The sequence below is a fragment of the Pseudonaja textilis genome, chromosome 2 (assembly GCF_049901715.1).
Source record: "Pseudonaja textilis isolate UNSWEBS1 chromosome 2, rPseTex1.2, whole genome shotgun sequence".
Taxonomy (NCBI): Eukaryota; Metazoa; Chordata; class Lepidosauria; order Squamata; family Elapidae; genus Pseudonaja; species Pseudonaja textilis.
Genome location: NC_141991.1, coordinates 227,007,945 through 227,035,739, shown reverse-complemented (window position 1 = coordinate 227,035,739; position 27,795 = coordinate 227,007,945). Strand labels below are relative to the sequence as shown.

At 37.2% G+C, this 27,795-nt stretch overlaps 1 protein-coding gene across 1 annotated transcript in view; it reads right to left on the bottom strand.

Annotated features, from left to right (window-relative positions):
• Positions 1–1,727: 1,727 nt before the first annotated feature.
• The window catches only part of THBS4 (thrombospondin 4), a 40,435-nt gene continuing 14,367 nt past the window's right edge, over positions 1,728–27,795 (bottom strand). Inside the window, exons 5-22 of the mRNA XM_087927193.1 lie at positions 26,308–26,390; positions 25,485–25,536; positions 24,933–25,105; positions 23,875–24,012; positions 22,439–22,516; positions 20,835–20,987; positions 20,083–20,187; positions 19,757–19,864; positions 17,660–17,819; positions 15,397–15,515; positions 13,144–13,196; positions 11,844–12,037; positions 11,138–11,316; positions 8,225–8,273; positions 7,118–7,314; positions 6,755–6,927; positions 5,002–5,141; positions 1,728–3,219 (exon numbers count right to left, since the gene is read on the bottom strand). Of these exons, the coding sequence (XP_087783319.1) occupies positions 3,158–3,219; positions 5,002–5,141; positions 6,755–6,927; positions 7,118–7,314; positions 8,225–8,273; positions 11,138–11,316; positions 11,844–12,037; positions 13,144–13,196; positions 15,397–15,515; positions 17,660–17,819; positions 19,757–19,864; positions 20,083–20,187; positions 20,835–20,987; positions 22,439–22,516; positions 23,875–24,012; positions 24,933–25,105; positions 25,485–25,536; positions 26,308–26,390 (2,216 nt within the window). The 3' untranslated portion in view covers positions 1,728–3,157. The remainder of the gene's footprint in view (positions 3,220–5,001; positions 5,142–6,754; positions 6,928–7,117; positions 7,315–8,224; positions 8,274–11,137; positions 11,317–11,843; positions 12,038–13,143; positions 13,197–15,396; positions 15,516–17,659; positions 17,820–19,756; positions 19,865–20,082; positions 20,188–20,834; positions 20,988–22,438; positions 22,517–23,874; positions 24,013–24,932; positions 25,106–25,484; positions 25,537–26,307; positions 26,391–27,795) is intronic.

Sequence of the window (27,795 nt, the reverse complement as noted above, 5' to 3'; positions counted from 1 at the left end):
ACTGCAGGGGCACCTAATTCTTGCCTTCAGCCGCCTCTTTTAAAGGAAAGGCAATAAAGCCTTCCGTATCCTTTCAGATAGCTAGTTGCTACCATTCCAGTGGGTTATACGCCCCCTGCTCTTGGGTCTGTATGGACGATTGTGGACACAACATCTGTTTTGTATGCACAGCTGCCAAACAGTTGGTGACATGCTTATTATTTGCTACATGCTTGCATGGGGAAGCCTCCTGTATGCATCTCCTAAATGTTTGTATTAAAAGCTGTTACATTTTTTGCCTTGGTACATTTTTCTCTCATACAGTTACTTTACTTTAATTTAATTCAATCTATACCAGAGTGTTTAATAAACGAAAATAGGTCTGCATAATCTGTTGCAAGAGTGCTAGGTTCTGGTTTCTGTTTTCTCCAATAAATGTGACAGCACAACACAATTAAGGCACTTCCAATGAACATGACCTGTTGTGCTTATTTCAGCAAACTACATTTAAAGAATCTCTGGCTTATTACCAAATGTGAATTAAACTCACATTTTATATACAAGTGGTTATTCTGGCAGGAAGGGCTTTAGAGAAGAGAAGTGATAGTAGCAATGAAGTTAATGAGATATTTGCAAGGTCAGTGTAGGACTGAATTGCTATAGAGCAGTATTTCTCAATTTTAGACATTTTAAGATGAGGACTTCAATTCCCAGAATTCTCCAGTCAGCACTGGCAAAAATTGAGAACGTCACTGTGAAAGCAGAATTGGCTAGAGGTTATTATTCCAAGAAAGTACAGTAAGAACTTCATCTAATATTCCCTCTCAAAGTTTTAAGTTTCTTTTTTTATATAAATACAAAGTTGGAGCATTATTTCAGAGGCATTTTAGGTGTGTCAACTCCATTAGGCAGATGAGACTGAAACATAAACTCCACAGAAAGACTATAATAATGGGAACTTGCAAATCTGATTTTGCTATACCTCTTCCTTCTTATAGTTCAATGAATGAGGGAAGAGTCAGCCTGAAACACATCCAAATTTTACCTCACTATTCTGGATTTAAAATGCTTCAGGACTTTATTCTGGACTTTAAAATGCTTCAGCTCCTTAACCTACACAGGAATACAGAATAACAGAATGCATAAGCACCACAATGCCGACTAAGAACAAAAAGGAGCCATCTTGAACCTGCTTTATGGCTCCAGGAATGCCAATTCAGAGGTGTTGCCCAGCTTGGCTATTTCTTCTGTTCAGCCCATCTCTGCTTACTCTACACAGTCATAGCCTTTTTACAGCTTCCATGTCAAAAGTGGAGACGACTGAGGAACCAGAGACTACAACTTAGCTTAGACAAAGAAGATCATCTAATGATGTAGCAAAATCCCAGGAAGGGGCAAGAAGGAACATCATGTTTTTTGGTCTATTTTAGAAATGGAAACAGGAAACCAACAGGAGCCAAGCACCTTTAACTTTTCATCTCTAAAAATATTGGTATGATTTTCATCATTTTGGAGTGCTAAGAGACAGTATTAACTTCAATCCCACTCTTCATTTCAATTTTTTCCACAAAAGCTGATGCAGTTTTTGTATTACATAAATGTGGCTTTTTTTTACACAAAATTGAAGTGCAACAATGGAGTTCTGGAAGGGGCACATACCCACCAATACCAAAAAGAATAATAATGCACAACTGTCTCTAGGCCAAGGGCACACCCGCTTCTACAGGGCACAAATCTAAAAAACAAGATGTGGCAAGAAATTTTATTTCATTTCAGTTTTGTTCACACTTCATTTCAGATCATCAGCCAAATCAGCCTTCAATAGACACATAGACATAAACCACATTTACACACCATTCAAAAAGACAATGCTTCTCAGATTCAGTAAGATGGCTATAAAAATTTGCTAAATAAACAATTTAGCATTTTAGCATTTTAAAAACTGGCAGGACAAGCTAGCAGCAAACCCCATAGACACCCACACTGATGATGCCCCCAAATTGGGTACTGAAATGTCTACAACTGAATAACCAAGTTCAGAGAGCAACATGGACTCCACAGTTCTACCCTGGGCTGCAGATATTTTCTATTGAAACCTTAAAAATTATAATAGGGTAATAACCTCTGATGATTTTGAAGAGCCCTGCTTTGCATCTAAGCTCAATTTCAAGACATCTGTTCTATAGGATGCACCTTGCATTTGGACTCTGCTGCTTCCAGTAAGTTTACAGATTATAACTTGAGAAGGAAAAGAAATCAACAATCAGGCATTTAGCAAAGTTTAATCGCATCAGAACACAAATGCTGGAATCCCTTCTCCTCCTCTCTCTAAACATTTCTTGACTTTGCCCTCATGTCTATTCTTGTCCTAAAAGGATTCCAGGTGGTGAGGCAGCCACTGATTTTCCTCAGAAGGCTGAAGTAAGTGGGTTGAGCAGCCAGGTGGGACCCTCCAGGGTTAGGAGGCCAGAATGATAACATAAACATAAAAATGTGTTTGATCAGAGTGTTAGCTAATGCAGTGATCTAAAGTCTGCTTCATCTGCTGCAGGGTGGTTGGATTATATCTTGCTCCTCCATCTTCTTCTGATTATTTACCATTTGGATGGGACTTTAAAGAAGTCATTAAAAGAAACCCTGCCATCCACCCTTCTTGTGCATGCTTTTATGACTAATCAAAACCATTGCAAATACTATAATTGAAGAGGAACATTAAATTTGGAGTGGTTTATTACTGGGGGTGTCAGTTTACTGAAAAATTGGTCTTACAGGGCAATTTCTATGAGAAATTAATCCAGTAGGCTTTCTTTGTGTGAAATTCAAATCAATTATTGCATTTAGTTATGGATTTGAATCAATACATACATTAGCAAGCAAAATTATTTCCATATCTGTGTCTTATAAATATCAAATCATTTGCCTACACAGCCTCTGATTCCAGATGTTTTTATGTAACACATTATTAGTCTTTGTCTGTTATTGCCTACAAAATCATACTGGGAGTTAAATCTTACATTATCATAAAATAAATGAAAATAAAAAGAAACCCTAATCTACCTTATCTTTTTATTTATCAATCATAGCAAATAAGCTGGGCATTTATACACACACAACTGTATAAGAATTAAAAATGTACTGCACTATTGGTCACCATAGTATCTTGCACTGTTGAGTCTTCTTAAATACCTCCAACTCCATACTTCTGAGCTTGAAATTCTTGAAAATCTTCTGGGATTGTATCTGAAATCAAGAAGGGAGATCGAATCACTGCCCCCTGTAGTTATGGAATTAGTGAGATTTTTTGTTTATTTTTAAATTGCAGGTTAGGAAATGGTAGAGATATTTATAAAACTTAAAAACTTTTTAAAATTAATTAAATATGAATGTAAGCATGTCATTTCTTGTCATCCTATTTATAATTCTGCTAAAAAGAGAGAGCAAATTTCAGTTGGAAGCAGTGGAAACTTTCCCCAAGGCTGCGCTGATGATTTCTCAGATTAGAAAAGAATAGTCAAAACCTCCCTGTACTTATTCTTATAATCTCAGTGAAATTAAGGGCAGAGATGAACCTCTAATTAAAAACTAATCTGAAAAAGAATTGAATCAACAAAATAATACTTCTTTGCATTTATATCCTGCCTTTTTCTTTTCTCTGAGCAGTTGAACTTTCCCTTATTTTTATCCCCCAGTTTATTTGGCCTGAGGAAATGATTGACCCAAAGTCACTTGATCATCCACAATGGTCAACTAAGATTTGAACTTTGATTTTCCTGGTACATGTTCAGCACCTGAACCACTCTGGTTCACCAGTGACAAATCTGATGAATGACAAACTTAGTCTAACCCTCCAGAACACCATTTAGTGCAAGAGTGTCAAACTCACATTGTCACAGTGGCATCATGTTACGTATCGACTTTTTCCCCCCCTTTGCTAAACTGGGCATGGGCGTGGCCAGTATTTGATGCGGGCCCGGGAGTTTGACAGCCCTGATTTAGTGGCTATTTCAGCCCCCACACTCATTTCTAGGAAAGGCCAATGAAAAATACAGCTGGCAGAGGTGGTGCTTTGAGTCTATGTGGAAAGCTTTGAACTAATAATGACCCATCTGACTTTCTCTTTTCAAGCAAAGAAACACTGTTGCTTGGCCTGTTTTCTACCAAAGAATCCCAACTTTGGAGCTGAGGAGATATGCAATATCGCTACTCAACCCCAAAATTGATCGGCTGTTTCAGTACTGGAAAGTGTTTTTTTAAAGATTCTTTTAATTAAAATAAATAAAGCATCATTTTTTAAAAAATAAGGAAAACCCCTGGGACTCACAAGAGCATCATATGCATTTTTACAAATGAAAAATAATGGGTTGGTATAGTCCAGTATTTGTGTATAAGCAGGGGTGGGATTCAAATTTTTTAACAACCGGTTCTGTGGGCATGGCTTAGGTGGTGGGCATGGCTTGGTGGTCATGTGACTGGGTGGACATGGCTTGGTGGTCATGTTATTGGCTGGGCGTGGCCAACTCAATATCACTCACATCGAGGCACGCATCTCCTCGCCTGGCCTCTCATGACTATGGGGATGCTGTAACAGTTGTAAGTGTGAAAAATGGTCATAAGTCACTTTTTTCAGTGCCATTGTAACTTTGAATGGTCACTCCACACAAGCAAAGTACCAGCAAAGGAGGGGGAAAAAACTCCAGAGAAGTTCCTGAGACAGGAAGTCTAGTCCTGCCAAGAATGTAATAAGAGTTAACGGAGAGGCAGTTTCTGTAAGCAACACCAGAATGTTTCCTTCCTGCCTTCCTTACAGGATTAGGCCAGTAATTTCTTCTAACAACCGGTTCTCCTAACTGCTTAGAATGGTAACAACCGGTTCTACCAAATAGGTGCGAACTGGTAGAATCCCACCCCTGTGTATAAGGGTGACTAAAGATGTAGCTATTCATGTAACCATACTAAAGAAATTAGCCTTTATTCAGTTGGTTTTTGATCATGCAAGAAAACAGATGGAAGAAAAAAAGCTACCGTTACAACGATATTTCAGATTGGACCAAATAATATTTTCCTGAGAGAAGCAGAAAACACCAAGTCTTCCTCCACGCATGGTTGTGTCTATGGTTACTCCAGAATCTGCTACCAGTTCAGATCCTTCATAAAATCTTGTCCTTTTGAAATGGAAATAAAATTAAGTTAGAAATATCAGTGACTTCATTCTCTGTACAGCAAGTGTCATTATAAACAATAGCACTTAAACTTATCTACCATTCCATAATGCTTTATAGCAGGGGTCTCCAACCTTGGCAACTTTAAGCCTGGCAGACTTCAACCAACTTCAAAGCTGGCTGGGGAATTCTGGGAGTTAAAGTCTGCCAGCCTTAAAGTTGCCAAGATTGGAGACTGTTAGGAATGTAAGTCACCTAATAGTTGGGTTGGAAAATATACAAACCAGGATAGACATTTTAATACTGTCTCTTTAAGAGAATGCTAAAACTGTAATTGGGTGTGGTTCCTCAAATGGCCATAAGATGGAGCCAGAAACCTGGGTTGTTTAGTTCCTGTTCTGGTGTTTTCTGGAGAGTGTTGCCGTTCCTGTATTACTGTTATTCTTGGATTTGATGTAAGTCTGTTACTGAACTGTTTTTGATACTGGACTTTGTTATTTAGATTATCCCTGGGCTGAAAACTGAATGCTTTAACCGTGAATGACTTGGACTGTGTTGAACTTTGCTTAACCGTTTTACTGGAAGTAAAAACCTACATTTTACTATACAGTGTATCTGTGTGCTGTTTGTGTGTTATTCTTCACCACTCTCACTACGTCTCCCTGTGTGCGCTCATTCTCCTAATGGGGATTTACCTCAACAGAGACCCCTGCTTTACAGCAATCTCTCAGTAGTTTACAAATGCCAGCGCATTGTCCCCAATAATCTGGATTCTCTTTTACCACCTTTGTTCATTATGTTCAATGAAGCTTAACACACAGGACATTGTATCTAACATTTAATTTATGTACCTTTTTGTTATATCTATCAGAGAGTTGTAAATCAAGCACAATTCAAGCCAATATCAGCTTGATCCAAAAAAATTAGTTGAATCCCTTCAACTTTGTAATTTGCCTCAAAATATTGAATTGATTCAGCACAGTCAATTTAAGCTAAAGAGAGATTTTCTGACTGCCAGAGTAAGAGAAATTCATTTGATGATTCTTTCTAGATTCTAGATGGACTTTTTACATAAAACAGAAAAAATGAAGATATTGTATATGGTTTTGATAATTAGATGGGATAGATTATAGAAAAAGTGAGTCAGAGTGTAACTTTAAAGAAAGAGATAAATTTACAAGTGTGCATATAACTGCTGAAAAGAGGAATGGAAGCCACCTCTTTGTATCTTCTTTCTTTTCTATTTTTCTTTTTCTTTCTTTGTTGAACTTTAAAGCTTTCTCTTTTATTTTTCCCCCCATATTTTATATTACCGTAGTTTATTTTTATTTTTACCTCTGTTATAAAAACTTTTAATAAATATAAAAAAACCCAAAATATTGAATTGATTGAAATCTTTCAAACTTTGAAGATTAGATTTTATTAAAATGTATTCAGGCATGTACAAAAAGATCTCCTTGCCTATCAGTTTAATAGTAGGAAGACATATATTCAACTCAGCAAGTCTAACCCAGGTGCTGGTATGTGTATATGTATATAAACATACATAGGTGCTAATTTGTGGCTAGGTAAGTATAAATACTGTTAGTCAATACCATGAAAATATTAGACTTTACCTAATATATCCAACCTGAGGTCTGTGTTGTAGGAACCAGCGATAGGAAACTTTATCTTTCCAGCCAACATTTCGTGGATCTTTCCATAGCAATCGGACTTGATCATTAGTGTCCCCGGTGTGCCAAAGTGAATTTCTGAGGTGTTCTCCAGGCCCAGTCTTTGACTTAACAGCCTACACACAGGCAAAAAGAAGTATTCATCAACATTTTTTCTTTCCTATTCAAAGGAATGCCAACATCTGTAATGGTCTTTCCAGTCTGTAAAACATCCCAACAAAGTAAGGTTATGCAACACAGATGTCAGCAATTCTCTCTGAGCATATTGTTAGAGGAAAGCCTTTATCATTTTGCTTAAGCCAGTACCTTCAGCTGAATCCCAGGCTCTGCAACAGCTCGAAATGGAGTGGCTTGCCAGTAGGTCTGCTCCGTCTGTTTCCACATTACAACATAAAAGCTGGAGCTGTCTTGATAACCAAAAATGAAGCCTGCGTAGTCATCATCTGTTACTGTATTTACATGGAAAGTGCCTTCAAAATCAACTCCATTGAAAGCTGTATAACCTATTCAATAGATGTAAACAGATGCATGAAATCCAAACCAACTGCAATTACAGAATCTGATCCACTGATAAGATCTTCCCCAACCTGGAGTTTTCCACATGCCTTGGGACAATTCCCAGAATTGTTTGCTGATGTGGATGAAAGCTCAAAACCATGGGAATTACAATTCTAAACATATGAAGAACATCCCCACTGGAAATACTGTTGCAAGTGATTGCTGTTTTTTTTTTACATCCAAGAGCTGCAATCTACCAGTATCAGGAAGACTTATCAACAAATATCAACTGTTTTATGCTGAGTCTCATGGTTGGCAATCAAACCCATCAGTGACCACTTTTATTGACAATAGCACTTAGACTTATATACCGCTTCACGTGCTTTACAGCCCTCTTTAAGTAGTTTACAGAGTCAGGATATTGCCCCCAACAATCTGGGTCCTCATTTTACCCACCTAGGAAGGATAGAAGGCTGAGTCAACCTTGAGCCAGTGAGGAACAAATTGCAGGCAGCAGAAGTAGCCTGCAGTACTGTGTTTAACCACGACACCACTGCAGCTCAGTGAGGCTCAGTAGCACTTCAAGGCACAAATAAGGATTTTTCTGGTCCTGGTTTTCTTAGTCTTTAACCAGACACAAAGGAATTAAAGTTTGTCCTTTATACTGTATATAGTTTACAAGAGGCTGGTGCTACTGTATCTTATATATTCTTCACTAGACTTTCTGTGATGAGCATTCCTATTAAGCAGAATTATGAAGAATTGGAAGGAGAGATGCAATGAACACTCCTAGGGTAAATTCAACTGGCTGAAGAATGGGAGTAAATTGCATTGTTTAAATTGATTATACCAACATATTTGGGGGGTGGGGGGGGAGGGTTGCTGTAACTGTCTTCAGAGAAATGGGATACATACCTACAGCAAGTCCAGGGTCACTGTTCATAGTCTGCACAATTTCCATACCCTGCAAATTGTAGGTAACACAATTAATGAAACAAAGAATAGAAGAAATTAGATTTTGCTTCCTACAGTAAAATACAAAAATATCAAACCAATAAGTTCAGAAAGGTCTCTTTTATAAATGTACATGCATATTTTTTTCCATGTGCCTTCTAGACCATTTTTTATTCCTGACAAGTGCTTGGACAAGTTCCCGTAGTTTCCTTGATCAGATTTTCAGAAATGGTTTGCTGTTGCCTCCTTTCATGGGCTGACAGAGAATGACGAACCAAAAGTCACCTGTCTAAGCCAGGACTAGAACTCATAATTTCCTGATTTCTAGCCTGATGACTGAACTACTACACCAAATTGGCTCTCTACACACATACATGCCTATCATACTATTCCAAATTCATATTCATTTTTTTGCCATTTATTTCTAATTATTTAAGTTCTTAAGCTTTCACCAAGTGAAAAATTCACTGGTCCTTTGATCTTATTCACAGTCATTGTCTCCACTCAACGATGTTCCAGCTCACTATTCCTCACTTGGAAGCTCTGGAAAACTATACTCTCCTTCATATTTCAATTCTTGTTTAATTGAATTTTATTTTTTTATCTTTCATATTTCTCTGTATATTTAAAATATTAAATAAACACTGTCAACAAAGTGAAAATAAGAATGGTGTGCAAAGATAGAAAAACATAGAGAGGTTGGTATAAATTAGTCTTGGCACTAAATGGCATTGGTATAAGGTAGCATTGTGTTTATGTAAACTAAATTGAATTAGAATTCTTTTTTTTCCCCTTATATTGTGCCTTCATTTTGTCCGCTTCTATTTTTCTGTGCTTTGCGTAATATTACAACTCAAAAGGGAATAATGTGACAAAGCTGTGTCTATCTAAATTGTACATATGTAAGAATGTAAAATCAGAAACTCCAGTGTTACATGGTCATTTTTCCTCAATTTCCTCATTTTTTCCCCTGTACTATTAATTCTTCAACCAAGTCTTTTCTATAGAATATTATCAAGTCAAGGACAGTTGATCCTCTTGTACTTCCTTCCATTCTCTAAAGAAAAAATCACTACCAAAACAAATTAGAACTGGAAAGGCCAGGATAGAATTTAGCTCTCAACAAATGTTTGATAATTAAAGTTTCACTGTATCATTATGATTCCATACCTGTTTGAAAGATCTGCATTTTTAGAAGGCATCATCGTTTTTTTGTGTTTGGTCATCCAAGCAATAGCAGACACTAACAACAATACTGCATTTATTTGTTCCTGTCTTTTTTCTTAAGCCAGATGCTTCTACAGCTTTAACAAGTTCATTCATTTAAATTTATGAGCAAGAATGTATATTCTTAATAGTATGATTTCACCCCTCTTTTTCAATGGCTTCTATCTCATTTACATAAACTGTACTCTTCAGTTGCTATATGGGAAGCATCCCAACATCACCATTGTATCAGTGAAATCATATTTATTATATTTATTATTTTGTATTATGAGTTGAAGGTCATCTTTATTTCTCATGCTCTAAGCATTAGTGATTAGAGAACAAAGATCAGACACTTTGTAAGCCAATGTTTTGATTTTATTTTTTTATGGCTTAAGGATCTCACTTGTAGTATATTTGGCTCCAGCAATTGTTCTTCCCCTCTGCACTTTAGGATCCATCACCTGGCAAGGTTAGGAAAAACACCTGACATCAAAATGGATTGTTATCGTAACAAAAGCTAGATGCCAAATGTTACTCTTGTCCCAAGCAAGAAATTCTTAACCTGTAATGTAATGCTGGCAGTAGAAAGAGGTACACAAACGTAAACTTGCTTTTACAATAAATATGGTATTCATTTTATTCTTGGCAGTTGTTAAGATTTCTTCTTCAATGGCTTTTCTAGTGCTTGCAATAAACAGAATCAATCATCTGTTCTGAATCATTGACTTTCCGTGCTGGCTAGGTAAAGCTTGACACATCCTGCAGTTTATTTTTTCTCTCCTGGCCACTCCTGTTTTATCTGCAAAGGGTTGACAATTGTTTTTGGATTCCTGCAGGGCATGGCATTTTCTAAATCTCTTCTTTCTGCTTATGATTCTCAACCCTTGGACTTGGTCTTCTATCATTCCACAAAGTTGCTTCTAAAGTCCGTTTCTGCTTCTGTGCCTTTTTTTTTGAACTTGTTCTTTGCCATCAGCTGAACTATGGCCATTGGCTACTTAAACCTTTTAACTTTTTCAAAGACAGCCATGAGCTTGGTTTTGCTGCAGATATATGCCTGTTGTTTCTGGGCAGGAAAAGAAACATGCCATAAGCATTGCATGCTATAGCTGCAGACTCCTGTACATTGATTTGGACTTTTCCATCTTAGAGCATCCTGAGTAGAATGGCTCTTACTACTTTTCCTTTAAGGTTCATATGTTAACCAATCACTATCTTGACTGACTCTACACAAAAGGTGCCAGGTTTTGACCTTCCTCGCCAGTACTGGTCAACTCTGAACAGGATCCGTACCCAACATGGTATCTGCCAGGACTCAATGTTTAAGTGTGGTCTTTTCTCTACCCCTCAATGTGACTGTGATACTCCTCAACAAACTATCCATCACATTGTGTCCAAATGTCCATTTGATATTTTAACATTTAACTTTAACATTTGAACTACTATAAGTTCATGTATTTGCCATGCTATAAATAAATAAAATAAATATCTTGACTTAGAAGGCAAATTTATTAGGGGCTCCCTCCTAACTCTCAAAGCAAATTTCTGCTCAGGTGATTTACTTCTAGCTTGTTTGTAGACAACTCTGGGGTTCTTTACTAAATAAATAGTCAGATTGTCCAACTGTCCATTCCTGGTTGCTTTTAGATTTCAAAAAATATTTACCTGATTCAAAACCACCCAGTTTGGATCAATCTGAGCATCACCTTCTGGATCCAGGACAACAGTTTGATAAGCTCTGAAATCAGTCAGGGTGACCTCTGCATTCTCAGGGCAAACATCAATCTGGTCAATCACTGTATCTTGATCATAGTCTGATTCACAAATGTCACCAATTCCATCACCTGCAGACCAAAATTCGGGGTTTAAGGGGTGTCATTTGATAGCTGGAGTTTAAACCGATGCTTGAAATAAGTTCATTTGCCAAAGCATAAGATGCAAAGTGATATGCAAAAATTACTGATTGGGAATGGAACGATTCAGAAAATCCAGATGATCCTACAGAACCTTCTCCAAGCCAAAGCACTTGAAGGTGCCCCAAACGTGACAATCTGGATAAAACAGCCTGTTTTAGAGCTAGACCACCATACATCAAACTGCTTCCTATTTCAAGGATATACTTCCAAAATGGTTGAACAGCCCTGGAACTACAGAGGGTTGAAGAGATTTGGCATGATCTGAAGGGGAGATGGTGAGTTTTGTTCTTTATTTAAAGGACTTGGATGACAAAGGCTCAATTTTAATGTAAAGAGGAAGGTTAGAGAAACCCATGAAAGCCAGAAAAGCTCAGGGGAATGAAGTACTAGGTCACCAATAGTAAATTCAAAAACAAAATCAGAAGTGAGCACTGAAAGAAAGAGGTTGACCTTACTGTTCTCATCTTCCTGTCCTGGGTTAGGAATCAACCGGCAATTATCAGGCCCTGGAGGAATGTGGTCAGGAATTCCATCATCATCATCGTCATCATCACATTCATCCCCCAAACCGTCTTTATCAGTGTCAAGCTGGGCGCTGTTAATGACTGTGGGGCAGTTATCAGTGCTGTCTTGATGCCCATCCCCATCACTAGGATACAGCAAGATAGGGGGAAAAACACGTACACAATATGCTAATTCCTATGTCTATGTTCCCACGCAATCTCTTCCAACCCTTGTGTGCAACATAACGCAAGTACAAAAGAGGCCATGTTTACACAATAACATGGTGATTCACGTTTCATTATCTGCTCCTCTGCTCTTTCAGATGCTCGTGACTTTAGTATCCTTTTTTTTTTTTGCACAAAATTAAAACAGAATGTTTTTTGTTCTGTTTTCTTCCTTCTTTTTTTGGCATCTTCTTAGTTGGTGATTCTATTTTCTACATGAAGCAGAACAAATGGCATGCTTCTTCCACTGAAAAAGTTTTGAAAATGTCTGTTGCTCTGTTCTGACCCCTAAGAAGTTCCCCCTAACATGAATCCAAGAATCCGCTTTCCTGAATCATAATTCTGCATTGTATATTCTGATGAGAGAGAAAAATATTCCTAAAGTACTACCTTATCCTTCTTCAATAGCTTTTCTGCAAGGTTAAACACATCCAATTTGTTCTATTTCCCTATAGAATTTAATTCCCAGTCTCTGATCATCCCAGATGCCCTACATTGGGCCTTTTTCAATTTAGGAACCCTTCTTAAAATGTAGTCAAGTGAATAAGAGACATGTCTTAGAGTGGGTTGTGACCAATGCCAAGTAGAGCAGAAATTTTATTTCCTGTAATTGTAATTATACTTGAATATTTGTCCCATTGGGAAACTTTTCAAAAAAAAATTAAAAGAGATAACAATTCCAATCATGGATTTGCACTGCTTCATTCACTTGGCTCAAAGACAAACATTTTATAGGAAAAAATGTTAATGTACATTCCAAGAACAGTTCATACAACAGAACCAATTAGACATACATAGAGCGGATATCCCTTTACTGGGTTTGTTCAAATGGAAACTAGACAGTCATCTTCTGGGAATTTTAATTTGTTTTCCTGCTCTGAGGGAAGTAGATTCAATTATTTGCACGGCTCCTTCCAACTCTCTGATTTTGTGATTCAAAATTGTGATTCTGGGATTTGAAGCTCACACATCTTGCTGAGGTTGAGAAACCCAATACTTATGCATATTACAGTAAATTTTTACTTACCTGTCTTGGTTGGTGTCACAGGAATCTCCAACTAGATCATTATCAGAGTCTGACTGTAAAACCCAGTAATAATAAAAATTACATTATATAAGATAAAAGGTTATGAATACTGTCACTACCTTGCACAAAAAACTGCCATGTAGTTCTTCCATAAATTTATATGAGTATGGAATTAAGAGAATTCAAAAGAAGGAAGTTATATACTCAAGATGCCATTTTCATGTAAAGCTCTCAGGTAGAAGTTCTAAGAAAGATTGAAGAATGTGAACATCTGGTACTATTTAAATTAATTCATATTGAACCACATAGATTCAAAATGGAGTGTATAAGGTAGTTAAAGATTATATTACTATTGTTGAAGTACCCATACCTATATATTGTTTTGAACTGTTTTTATACAGTTTTATTGGTGACGATCTGCCCAGAGTTATTTTAAGATAGGCAGCTATATAAATGTTAGAATAGAATAACAGAGTTAGAAGGGACCTTGGAGGTCTTCTAGTCCAACCCCCTGCTCAGGCAGGAAACCCTATATCAAGGGTCTTCAAACTTGTCAAGTTTAAGACTTGTGGATTTCAACTCCCAGAATTCCCGAGCTAACATGACTGGAGGAGGAGTTCTGGGAGTTGAAATCCACAAGTCTTAAGTTTGAAGACCCCTGCCCTATACCCTTTCAGACAAATGGTTATCCAATCTCTTCTTGAAAACTTCCAGTGTTGGAGCATTCACAATTTCTGGAGGCAAGTCATTCCACTGATTAATTGTTTTAATTGTCAGGAAAATTGTCCTTAGTTCTAAGTTGCTTCTCTCCTTGATTAGTTTCCATTTATTGCTTCTTGTCCTACCCTCAGGTGCTTTGGAGAATAGCTATGTTTTAAATAAATAACATGAACAAATACAATATCCAGTTAGAATATTAACATTTACATCTCTACAGGTAATACATTGCACTGAAAAACAATTATCTACAGCAGCTTTTCCAAACTGGCATTATCCAGAGAATTGTGGAGGGAATCCCATTTGAAGGTACTTTGGCAAAATTGTCTGGATGAAACTTTTCACAATGGGCTTTTCTTCCTTTCTGAATATGTGTGATCAAATGAAACTGCCACTGTTACCTTATTAATAACATTCTGGAAGCTTTTAAAAGTCTTCCTTTTTAGAAAACATTGAGGCGTCACTTGATTAGCTATTAAAAGCTGTTCGGATTTGGTACAGGTAGTCTTTGAGTTACAACTATTCGTTTAGTGACCATTCAAAGTTACAATGGTACTGAAAAAAGTAACTTATGACTATTTTTCACACTTACAACCATTGCAGCTTCCCCATGGTCACATGATCAAAATTTGGATGCTTGGCAACTGATTCATATTTATGATGGCTGCAGTGCCCCAGGGTCATTTTTTGCTACCAAGGGGTGGAATTCTACCAGTTCGCACCTATTCACTAGAACCAGTTGTTAACATTCTAAGCAGTTTGGAGAACCAGTTGTTAGAAGAAATTACTGGCCTAATCCTGTAAGGAAGGCAGGAAGGAAACATTCTGGTGTTGCTTACAGAAACTGCCTCTCCGTTAACCCTTATTACATTCTTAGCAGTTAACCCTTATTACATTCTTGTCTCCGGAACTTCTCTGGAGTTTTTTTCCCCCTCCTTTGCTGGTACTTTGCTTGTGTGGAGTGACCATTCAAAGTTACAATGGCACTGAAAAAAGTGACTTATTACCATTTTTCACACTTATGACTGTTGCAGCATCCCCACAGTCATGAGAGACCAGGCCAGGAGAAGCGTGCCTCGATGTGAGTGATATTGAGTTGGCCACACCCACCAACTAAACCACGGCCACAGAACCGGTTGTTACAAAATTTGAATCCCATCCCTGTTGCAACCTTCAGACAAGCAAAGTTGATGGGGAAGCCAGATTCACTTATTAATTTACGTATCAACTCTGGCAAGAAAGGTCATTAAGATTCACTTAAAGATTCCCTCACTTAGCAACAGAAAGTTGGGGCTCAATTGTGGTCATAAGTCAATGACTACCTTTATTAATTCAATTATTCTTGACTTCGCTGCAAATTTATGAATGTAACTGTAAGATGAAGCAGCAATGGCTGTGGATACCTCTTGTAAAATACTTTTTTTACAAGCCTGAACTAAGACGAATAAACTTGAAACTTTATAGCAAATTTGTAATTCTCATTTTTAATTCCACTGAAGACTGATGTCTTTGCAGGTACACCAGACATCTGCTCACCTGATTGGGATTGCTGATATCAGGGCAGCTGTCGCATGCATCGCCAACACCATCATTGTCTCTATCTTTCTGCTCCCAGTTGGCTATTTTCTGACAGTTGTCCAAAACATTCTTAATCCCTGAATAAAATGGAGCACATAATTAATGTTACCTTATGATCACCAAAACACCAGAAGGGAGGAAAAATGTGTCCAAGTATATTCCCAGATCAGATCACAGAAATTTAAACCCAATGACCAATTTTTGGCATCACAACTTTGGCTCTGGTTTTCTTTTTCCCTTTGGAGACAGGGCAAAATAAGAAAAGGTTTTCTTAAACCTCTGTGAAAAGTACTATTTGAACCATCCATGTTAAAAAAAAAACTTGATATTTTTTTCAGTTTCTGATATGGATAAATCTTCCCATGGTTGGTGGGGAAATAAAAATAAATAAATATTGGATCTAGCCATTAAAAAATGTTGACCACTGCTCTACCACATCTTAGTTGTTAGGGTAGCCTGTTAGATTGAATGTAGAATGAGTTGACTGGGCAGACGTCTTTCTAATTATTACTTGGTTTGCTTTTTACATATGTTTATATGCAATGCTATTTTAAAGAGAGAGGTGGAAAGATATCACTTGTGGATTAGCCTTGATAGGATTGGGATGAAGGTGGTGTATCCATCCTGGCTCTACTCAGTTTTTGCTACCATTCTTAGGGAAGACCAAATGGTCATAGGTTTGATGTTCTCCTAGAATATAAAGCTTCCATTGTTGGTACTTGATGCAATGGGAATTTCCTCAATGGATCCTCATGGCCACAATCACCACCTACTCTTCAAGCAGGAATTAAGAATCTAGGACTCCCAAGTTGTACATGTATTGTATGAGAGAGTATCAATCTGCTGTAGTTAGCTGGCAGCAGGTGTGGACGGCTGAGGAGAGCAAGGACTCAGATGAGGGGCCAGGACCATTAGGGAGTGGACTGCTGCCTTCAGAGATTGTGGGGGCTGGCAGCAGTGATGAGGAAGTTCCCGAGGAGCCTGTGCCAAATGCGCGTGCGCGCAGGATTGCTTGCAGGAAAGAGCAACCACAACAGCATGGGCGACTCGGGAATAAGGCTGCAAGGTAATGGCCCCTCCTTCAAGAAGATAAAGGCATCTGTGCAGCGAATGTTCTTTGTAGGAAGCAAAGACGTTTTGAAACTCAGCCTCGTGGACATTACATTTGGTATTTGAAGACTCTTGTGTTGTAAACTATTTCTTATCTGTTGTTTTTTGGCAGCCTTGAAAAAACTTGGCAAAGCTCTTTCTTGTGGAAGCTAATTAGTTGGAAGCTGCCTTTTATCTGTGAAGAAACAGGATTCATAGATGAAACATTAAAAGGCTGTGCTGCTACCTTTGTCTTGTGTTTGCTCTCTTGGAACAGGTTTGGGTCAGAACACAATCTATCTACATATTTCAAAGTATATGCCTGACTCAAAATATATAATAAAATATATAATAAATATTTAAAATATAAAACAGCATAAAATTATAAAAATTAATAAAACACATTGCTTACAAACATATATTTCTGGGAAGATATTTCAGGGGTCACAGGAAAATTTAGAATACACTCTCTGAAGCAGAAATAAGGAGCATCAACCAGAAATCTGATGCCAAAAATCCCCTGCTGCGCACTGACACTGTTTCCAGACATCTGTTCAATATCAAGAAATAGGGAAATAGAAACATGATGGGGTTTAGGTGAAGGTGTGCTGGAAGAGAGTTTGAATCCAAAACCTTGCCAACCGTCAATCATTGCTCCAGCCCAAGGGGCAGGGATGAGGTGAAGGCAGTTGAATAGGAATGCTTGCAAGCATCAGGAAGAAATTGTTTTTGTTAGTTAAATGAGTATCCTTGAAACAAAAGATCTGTCACCTGTGCACCTTCAGTTTTGTGCTGCTGCTCTGTCACAGGCATGATTTTAGAAAGTTCAGTTCCTCCAATATCAGAGCAAAGAGTGAACATAGATGTTCTGTCTGGGTCTGCCTGATTTTCAATCTAAGGCTATGTTCCTATTTCCTGCCCATGATATGGCAATGAGGTCACTGCCTATCTGACTCAAAAATTGCTTTCTGATAAACTGATATGAGAAAGCAGGTCTGAAATACTTCAAAGCATACAATACAATACAGTTGCCTAAATGTGATTGTTGATATGCAAACTGCAAAGCCCTAAATGCTACATGTAGTTGCCTATATGATTTTTCAATATGTCTCAGAAATGAAGATTGACCCACCATCTCCATCTATATCTTCATCACAGGCATCTCCTTTGCCGTCTCCATCAGTGTCCCGCTGGTCATTGTTTAATACCATGCGACAGTTATCACAAACATCACCAAAGATATCTTGGTCACTATTCTTCTGGTTAACATTAGGAGTCAAGACACAGTTGTCCTGAAACAGAGAGTTAGATAACTCTTTCTTAGAAGTCTAGCTTTAGGCATTGCTTTGTGCAAGGTTTTACTCTGTCCCCTCTCCCACCTAATCTCTGAGCTGAGGTCATCTAATGGCCCAGGATTAGATATCAGCAGTCTTTACTCCAGGCCAACCAAGTGTTGTTAGATGAAGCAGTTGCTAAGTAAAATAGTGACTTGCTTGTGATCTTACTCAGCTTTGCTTTGTTTTCAGGCCTGTAAAAGTTGTAATTCCAAATGCAATTCAGAGTGCTGATTGTCCCCTTTAAAGCCTTCATGAGACAGGGCCAGATAATTTAGAGGACTGTCTAACTCCAATTATTTCTGCCCTTCCTAGGAAATCCAATAGGAAAGATATACTCTGGATCCCCTTGATTAAACCGTCTCATGTAATGGAATCTAGGACAGATTCTATGTCATTGCCCCTGACAGATGGCATTAAAATATGGTGGTTCTTTGCAACCTGTAAAGATTTGCAAATATGTAAGCACATTTATGCTTACTTCAGCCTCCTATCTGAATGGGTAAGAAAATAACCAAATGACCTGCATTAATTTTGAGTATAGTTGGGAGACAGGATATTGGTCATCTGAATCCAAAAATTATTCAGATACATGGACAAGAGAAATGCACAAAAAAGACGCCATGTTTGTTGGCTTCCAGTAAAGCTATGATGCCATCATAACATCATGCAAATGCTGTGAATTATATTTTTTGTAATTGATGAATATTGCATCATTTGTACACCAATACAATAATGTATGTGACATCACTTGTCCCCTTTGGCCTTCCCGTGTCAGACTTTCTCCTTTGTTTGACAAAACAAGGCTAACTATCAAGAGCCTTATCTGTTACCCAGAGCACAAACAGCTGCAGAAGCCTTTACAATTACGGAAAGTCAAATATAACACATGTAAATCCTTCCCAGCTTATAGCCACTGAAGATTTTGCATAGCAAGGTTAATAATAGAAGGATAGGCCTACTGACAATCACTCACTTTCTTTAGTCAGATTCTTGTGGCCCAATTTTTGCAATTGGGGTATCTCACAAAATACAAAACAATATGTAGAAAGTTAGAACTCACCCCTCTCCTAGAAGAATGAAATATTTTAGGAAAAATTAAAAAGGCAGAATATTATATTTCCCTGGATGAAAAATTGAGAAACATGCTCTTGGAGACAGAAACTCAGCCCCAGCTCCCTGCTCCCAGCAGATATTTTGGTGCCAGGTTATCTATAAGACAAAAGACTTCAGCTCCAGGGTGATAGGATTAAGACATGACCCTCCAGGACATAATAGAAGCTCACCACATGGCAAACCAAGCCCCTACATTACATCACCCAACACAGTTCAACCAAACTTATCTCAGACAAATTCCTAGGATTTGCACGACTTCTACAGCAACCAATAGAATGCATTTCTTGAACAGAAACAGGAAGCTCAAGGGCAAGGCCCAAGAGTGAGTATAAATATCTCTCCCTCTCCACTCCATGTGGTTGGCTACCCAGGACTTCAAACCCATGTGGTCCTGTTCACCAAAAAAACATCCTTCCAAGCAGCTTCCATGTTCCCACTTGGAACTAAACCCAGATAGACATTTCTTCCAACAAACATTTAGTAAAAAAAAAAAACATTGTGATTTCAGAGTAGAAATATCCTTTTCAAACTTCTTTTTTTAATTGTAACTTTGGGGGAACAAAATGCTCACCCATCCTCAATTACTCTTACCATTTTTACTAGCTGACATGGCCTATTTATTCTATTGCATAAAATGGATTTTTAATCTCTAGAAGTGCCAAAAGTGCTGGTACAACAATGGTAAAAATCAACATAGAGGTGGACTAATTTTTTGATACAATGGTCCCTGTTGTCCAGACTGGTTGCAGATAGAAAATACACCAACTCCTAACCAGTACCTGATCGTTAGGAATACCATCCCCATCTGCATCATCATCACAGGCGTCTCCCACACCATCTCTATCAGCATCTTCTTGTCCAGAGTTTGGAACAAACATGCAGTTGTCCTACAAAGTAAACACAATAGAGCATCCTTTTCCAATCAGTGCGATCAGATATGATGGATTGCAGTGTTGGTAATCATCAAAGTAGCATCAATAAGAGGTGTACATATTGTATTTCACTATAGCTCGAGAACATAAACGTTCTTTGATTAAATTTTGAAACATGAAAGAAACATAAAACATACTCATCTTGTCACCCAGGCCTTTGTCAAACTGCTAACCTTTTTGCAACTGTCAGCTGAGCATGGAAGTTTTTCATCTGGATAGCCATCAATATCAACATCTTTTCCACACAGAAAGCCATCACCAGCCCAGCCAATGCCACACTGTGAGCAAAAGTATTACATAATGAAAGCAACATTGGAGATGTCTTCGTGGGTACAGTCCTTCCTATGCTTTCTTTTTCAACTGAAATTCAAAAAGAATTTGAATCCTGTCTTTGTATGTCATCCTTCGCTTTCTGATGTCTTCTGAATGAGTTTGTAGGCCCTGGAGTTTCCACATGCATAGCCAATGAATTTCAGGAGCTATATTCCCATAATATCTAAGGATATTAAATTAAATTAGAACATATTCTAAGCCTTCTATACACATGCATACTACAACTTTCTCAGTTCTGAGTTGCTTAAAATGAGATATGTCTGCAAACTTCCAAAATTCATAGGTAGGATGAGATGGTGACTGATTACATGGCTGACATTCTGCAGTCCCAATACATCCAAAAGCTGTCAAACTGGAAAAGGTAGGCACAGTAAGACATTTTTAAAAAATATATTAACAGAATTTTCCAAACAAAACATGGATACAAATATACTTCCAAAATACTACTATAGCAAATTTTAAATACAAATATAATATAAAATATGATTTGTCATGCATGCTTTTCTTTTGCTCACTTTTCTTTTCTTCTTAATCTCTGCTCTAGATTAAGTTTTATATATATTTAATAATAATGGGAAGAGCACGGACTTACAACACACACGATGTCTCCTTGTCTTAATTCTGAACAATCGGCATGGATGCTACAAGGGTTCAGAACACGATTTCTACAGCTTCGTTCAGCCCTGCATCCTCTGACTTGATTTCCAGTAAATCCTGGCTTGCAAGCACCACAATGGTAAGAACCCTTGGGAAAAACATATAAATCCATAAACTAAACACTGCAACTAAAAGAACCAGTGATTAAAAACAACCCCTGCCTAGGTAAGTGGTTCCATTCTAATACTCAGTTGGAACCTGTCTTCTTCTATCTTAAAATCATTAATTTGTTGCTATCCAGTCCACCCTTATTAACTCACTACTCAGCATTTCACAGTTGCTTTGTTGAAATCCATATATATTAGATCCACAGCATTTCCACAATTTATCAAAGAAGATCTAACAAAAAAAATGAGATTACATTGAAAAGACTTGCTCTTTGCCAAATCCATGCTGACTTCTAATTATTGTATTGAGTTCAAGATATTTAATAGATCAATCTTTTTATTATCTGCTTTGGGGTTTTGTGGACATTTTTGTCAGAATAAGTGTTCTAGTTCCTTGGGTTTTTCTTTTACTCCTTTTTGAAGATTAAGTTCAACTTTTGTTCTTCAATCATTTGGCATTTTACCCATTTATCTAAGAAGTCCTAAAGGTAATATTTATACATTCAGTTAAACCAGTGTTTCTCCACTTTGGCAAGTTTAAGATGGGTAGACTTCAATTCCTAGAATTCTTCAGCCAGCCATGTTGGCTGAGAAATTCTGGATATTGAAGTCCACTCATCTTAAATTTGCCAAGTTTGAGAAATACTGAGATAAACTATCAGCAACTTCTTTCAGTTTCTTGTAATCTGCAGCATCTGCAGCAAGCCACTATGAAGTAAAATGATACTGTATACTGCCCAGAGTCCCTTCTTGAGGGAGACAGGCAATCTAGAAATTCAAAATATAAATAAATATATCTATAAATAAATGCACACATGCTTGTTTCAGGATGCAAATCCCAGCTTTACATACTATAAAGGCATCCCAATATCTAATGCAAGTATAGAAGTCCTGGCATTTTTATCATGATGTACATATCATCATTTAAAACCTCTCCCCACTCATAAACAAATGTCCATGGACGCAATTCATCTAGCCTGGGAGAGCAAAACTTATTCAAGGTAAGGAAGTACTTTGTGATCACGCTGCCATCAATATCAAGCTTCCATGTTTTTATCTGTTTTTAGTCATTAATTGGTAATAAGTCAAGTATATAAGAGCCATAGTGGCACAGTGGTTAGAATGAAGTGTTGCAGGCTAATTTTGCTGAATGCCAGCAGTTTGATTCTCACTGGCTCAAGGTTGACTCAATCTTCCATCCTTCTGAGGTGGGTAAAATGACCCAGATTGTTTGGGGCAATATGCTGACTCTGTAAACCACTTAGAGAGGGCTGTAAAGCACTATGAAATGGTAAATAAGTGCTGTTGCTATAATTAATATGCTTTTGCTTTCTTCTATTCACCGCAAAAAAAGTCATCAGCAAGACAAGTTTACTGTTATTTCTGAAAAATAAAGAATGATTAAATTCAGACAATTGTAAGTAACGCTTACCATGGTATTTATACACTGGGAATTTGGGACACAACCTCCATTTGCTATACGCTGACATTCATCTATGTCCAAACAAGCCTAATGTGATAAAAAAGCAAGTTGACTCTAACAGATCTGCTGTTTAAGAATAAAATGTTTATAGCAAGGAATATATATTTTAAAATATAGAAAAAGGAATATTTTCAAAGAACTATATTATTAAATCATAAATGAGCTTTAATGTAGAAGAAAAAGTCAAATCATTCTACTGCAGCAGGTGTATTCAGTCTGTACAATATAAATGCATATATATTTCAAAGAATGGATGATATTGGATGGGAAGATACAAGAGAGGGAATTTAGCTATTAAACTAACTGGGGAACAAATGAAATCTGTTATTGCATATATGCAAAACATTTCACATGTAACTAATATTAAGTCAATATTTGCTCTTTGTAGAGAAGTCTTTATTTTGAGCTGTTTTTATCTTGTAGATAAAAACTATAGGCATTTATTTCCTTTAAATAATAACTTTAAAGAATTATAAGATCATTTTTTAAAAAAATCCAATCAAACAAATCAATATAAGCTCCCGATAATGAGAAAACTTTTTTTAGAACTCTTCATGAGGCAGAACAATAAACAAAGCAAAACCCAGAGAACAAAAAAGAAAGGAAAGTTTAAATCACAATGTTTCCATTTTGTTATAATCCTAGAACATCAGAGAAAGTTGCAGGTCTTTGCACTGAGTCTAGAAAAAAGAAGGATCAACTTGAAACTTCAGAGATACCAGCTGACTTCAAATCTCCTGTTTTCAGCACTCACAGTCCATAAATGCTGAATGATCATGAATGCAAGCTTTTGAAGTGAGGAGCAGATGAAAATTAAATTACAGGTAGTTCCTGACTTGCAACTGCAATTGGGACTGAAATCTTAGTTGTGGAGCGAAACAGTCACTAAGCAAGATGCCCATGTGACTGCTTTGCAACAATCCCAGCATTTCCAGTTGTAGCATTAAGCAATCTTACAAGCTGTTAAATGGAATCCCATTTAAAGAATGAGGGGTGCCTCAGAGGAAGTGGGGAGACCCTGTGAAGCATGGCTCAAGAAGGGGCAAGGGCGTAATGTGTCATAATAGAATCACATTTCAACAAAGCCAACTAGGAAGAACCTAAGGATATGTGTATTGGACCAGGCACAAAACAATGACAAAATAAAATTTAAATGTTACAAAGCCCTTGGAAGCCTTAAAATGAGCAGGCCATCAATTGAAATAAATACTGCAGCCTATTAATAATATAAACCACATTTTGCTGTATATAGAGAAACGATGCAGGTATTTGTATAGAGATTACCAATTGGATCTTGAAGAAAAATTAGTCCAGTTATATGAAGCAAAATATTTACAGGAACTAGACTGCATTTGCTTGCAAAGAACAATAATGAGATGACAAACCTGTTTGTTATTTTTGGCAAAGTTTATTCCCATTCCTTGGATGATCTGCCCAATATATCCTGGTGGGCAGGCTTCACACCTGAAACCTGGAGCCATGTTCACACATTGCACTCCTGGGAAGCATGGTTTATATTGGCACTGAAAGACAAAGGTCCAATTTTTACTACATACTAATTATAAGGTATCCAGCCAACCAAGTTAAACATGCAGATATTTATTAGATGCACTACTTGACTCACATTCTGAATCCCTAATTATAACATTAGAATTAAAAAGGAGCCCAAATTTTTCTTTTTCAAATATGGGTGCTCTAGATATTGAGAAATTATCCTCAGCCAGAGAATAAGACAGCTTGGGTTGTATTGATCCTCAGTACTGCATGTTTTTGTCTATTCAGGACCAATCATACCATTAGGGAGAGCAACACACCTACAGGTAATCCTCAAATTTTCAGCTACAACGGACCCATTACAACCTGGATTTGAAGTTCAGACAGCCAGGCTCCCCTTACCTCTGTGCTCATATTACTATGATTTATTATGTTTTTGCCAGAAACTGGCATTTACTTCTAGCTACCAGAAGTAAAAAAAAAAATCCCATAGCAAACAATGAGTTCATTTAACAACCACTGTGTTTGTTTAATAATCAAAACATTCACTTTACAATCACTTAATAATCACCACATAAAAGACATAAAGTTCAGGTGCAGTCACATGGTGACTCACTTAACCATCATCATGACTTACCACCAAATTGTGGCTTCAATTATGGTGGTAAATTGAGGACTGTCTGTACCACAGGGAACAAAAGCAAAGAGGCAGGTGGAGTGATTCTCTGTTTTTCTCCCTCAGAGAACTATTTATGCTATTTATGCTATTTATTAAGCTATTTATGCCTGGATGCCTGCAACTTTTAAACTCACTTGCTGCCTTTGGGTGTGTTAGAAAACCTGATTCCCTTCTAAGTTAGCTTCAGCTTCTGCTAACTCCACCTATGTCTCAGATAGCAAAATACTGTACCTCAGGCTAGCTTTGAAAAGCATTCATAGAATAACTCACCTCATCGATATCTGTGCAAATAATTCCATCTCCAGTGAAGCCTTCAGGACAAGGACCACATTGGTACCCATCTGTTGTATCTGTGCAATGTACCCCCGGGAAACAAGTATCAGCTTCACACTTGGGTTTGGGGGGATGTGGGGAAGGAGTGGGGTAACTTCCAATTCCCAATCCTATGATGATAAAGTATAGCATTTTAAATCAAGTAAATCTTGAGCGAGCCAATGAGAATATCCCTCAGTAAGGTAGCAGGTCATTTCTCCTACTGAATCTGAGTAGTTCATTTCTGCAATTATTATGTGAACAGCAGCGTGCATAACACAATTACTGAATTAGCATGCTTAGGGTGAGGCTATTAAATTAATTGCAGTAGTAATCACTTAAGGCTTATGTGCATAATTCCACCATTATTTAAGGAAGCCCCATAAAAATCAGTCATCTCATGCCACCTAGCTACATAGTTAGCAGCTACACATAACAACAGGTTTGTTGTGATTTAATTGTAAAGTTTATAAAAATCCTCCTTAAACCCAGGAGATCAAAAGGACCTACCACATGCTTGGCATTCAGCTATAGTATTCCTCAGAAAGGCTGTCTCCTTAACCTTAGTTGGACAAAAAAAAATGTGTTAAAGAGAGCCATCTACCTCAAATTATTCTGACTTCATCACTTTTTATCCATAAAAGGCACATTATACAATTAATGCTATAACATAGCTTACGTTTGCAATTCCTCAGTATGAGATTGGTACTAGCATATTTATTCATGCTGAACTTATGACAAGTCTGTTCCAAGTAAACAGCCACCTTTTCATATTTTAGCTCTCTGATGAATTTACTAGAAGTATATAGAGTAGCTAATACTTAAGTCTAAGCTTTAAAACTACATCTCTCAAGCCAAAGTATTAATTTAAAATGTACACCTTATCATTTGCATGAATGTCACCTTTATTGCATGTTAAGCTTGGTTGTTGAATTAAAATTTTGCTCCAGCATCTAAATCTAGTGGGAATCTAGAGTTTTACTCAGGTGACCAGACAGTTCAATGGACACACATTTCTTGCATCATCTTCTTGCTCTCAGCCTAAATAGTCCTAGTGTTCATAATTTTGGCAGGTCTTTTTAGGGTTTGCATGAATGGGCTCTTTGCTGATAAATAATGTAATTAAATTAGACACATCTTCCTGTTCTGAGACATCATTTTCAATTTTGGGATCAGAAATCCAGCAAATGAAAGAAGAACTAAGAACTAAGTTGGAGAAGATTAAACTATCTTTTGGGCATTTGAACACAATCAGTTCCTTTCCTAAAATAATATTATCATATATATTTCTTAGAGCAAAACAAAAAAGTTGTAACAGAAAGCTCAGAAATACCTGCTGTCTGAGGAGATCTTTCACTTCAACTAGTATCTGGTTCATTTGCAACATGTGACTTAATAATTGCCTGTTAAAGTCACCTGTAGAGACATGTATGACAATCAAGCAACTAATAGAATATACAGTAGGATCAGAAATCTTAGCAATACAAGAAGTGATACAATCCTTTCATACATTCTTTTATATGGTTGAACTTGAGTGAAATTCTCATTTAACCATAAGATACCTAGGCATCCCAATTTACAGGGAACTATCCTTTATTGGAAAGACATTCCAACCTAAGCATGGTTTAAAAATAAAGTAAAGATCACACTGTGGCTTGGGGGCCAAAAGACCCCAACTGCCTCAGGCCATGATAGCTGAATACTGGAAGCAGTTTCCATTAATTAATTAATTAATTAATTACAATGGCCACCCAGTCTAGGAAACTTGGTGGCTTATAAAATTCAACTACATAGTTAAAAGAGTTTAAAACGTTTTTAAAAAACATTAAAGAAAACATGACATCCTGAATTAAAAACAACCACAACAATACAAGCACAAGAGTCCCACAAATACATTAATTCTAGATCTGGGAGCAAAGCCAGGTATTATGGGCTTCCCAGAACTGTTGGAAAGAAAAGAAGAAGGTGTATTTCCTTGGTCCCACAAGATGACACCATTTAATAGAGGGGACCCAGAGCACATCCACTCCGTCCAAATGTACCAGGTCGGCAGAAACAATTGGAAATAGGCAACCCTCAGATTAAAAAAGGCAGCCCCCTAAATTTCCCCAATCAAGCCCCACCCATATGTTTCATTATGGTCCCACCCACTTGGCAGTACTCAACTATTAAACACATGTTAAGGACCATCCTAATGTTGCCTGTCCCTGGAATAAAAGGAATGTAAGAAAAGGGAGCAGAAAGCTGTGGCGTTTCCAAGATCTAGAGAACAAGAATAGTAAGCAAACAAGTCATCGTGGGAGATGTATTGTTTGCTATCTAATTTTTAGTGATTATTTTCAAATTTGCAGTTAAGCATATAAACTGATATTTTTTCAAAAACAGAATTTATGAAAGATCTGTTTTTTACATCTTACATAATACAGCTATAAATCATGCTTTACATAGTTATTTCTATTCTTTAATTTATCCCAGAAACTTTTCTTTATAAAGAATTATGGCATTTGTATCTAAGTAAGTATATGCAGAAGGTATCAGTCATGTAAAAAAACAAACCTGTTTTAATTTAGGTACTGTATAGACTCTGTATTGAGAACCTGTTTGGTCTAGTAATTAAGGCACCAGTTTAGAAACTGGGGGAACTGTAAGTTTTAATCCCAATTTGGCTTGGTGACTTTGGGCCAGTCATTGACTTTCAGGTCAACCCACCTCACAGGATCATTGCTGGTTAGGATATAAATGCATACACTAAAATATAATTGTACTATACCTATTTATCATTAATTCCAATTGATACACAAAATATACTAATCTTACATGT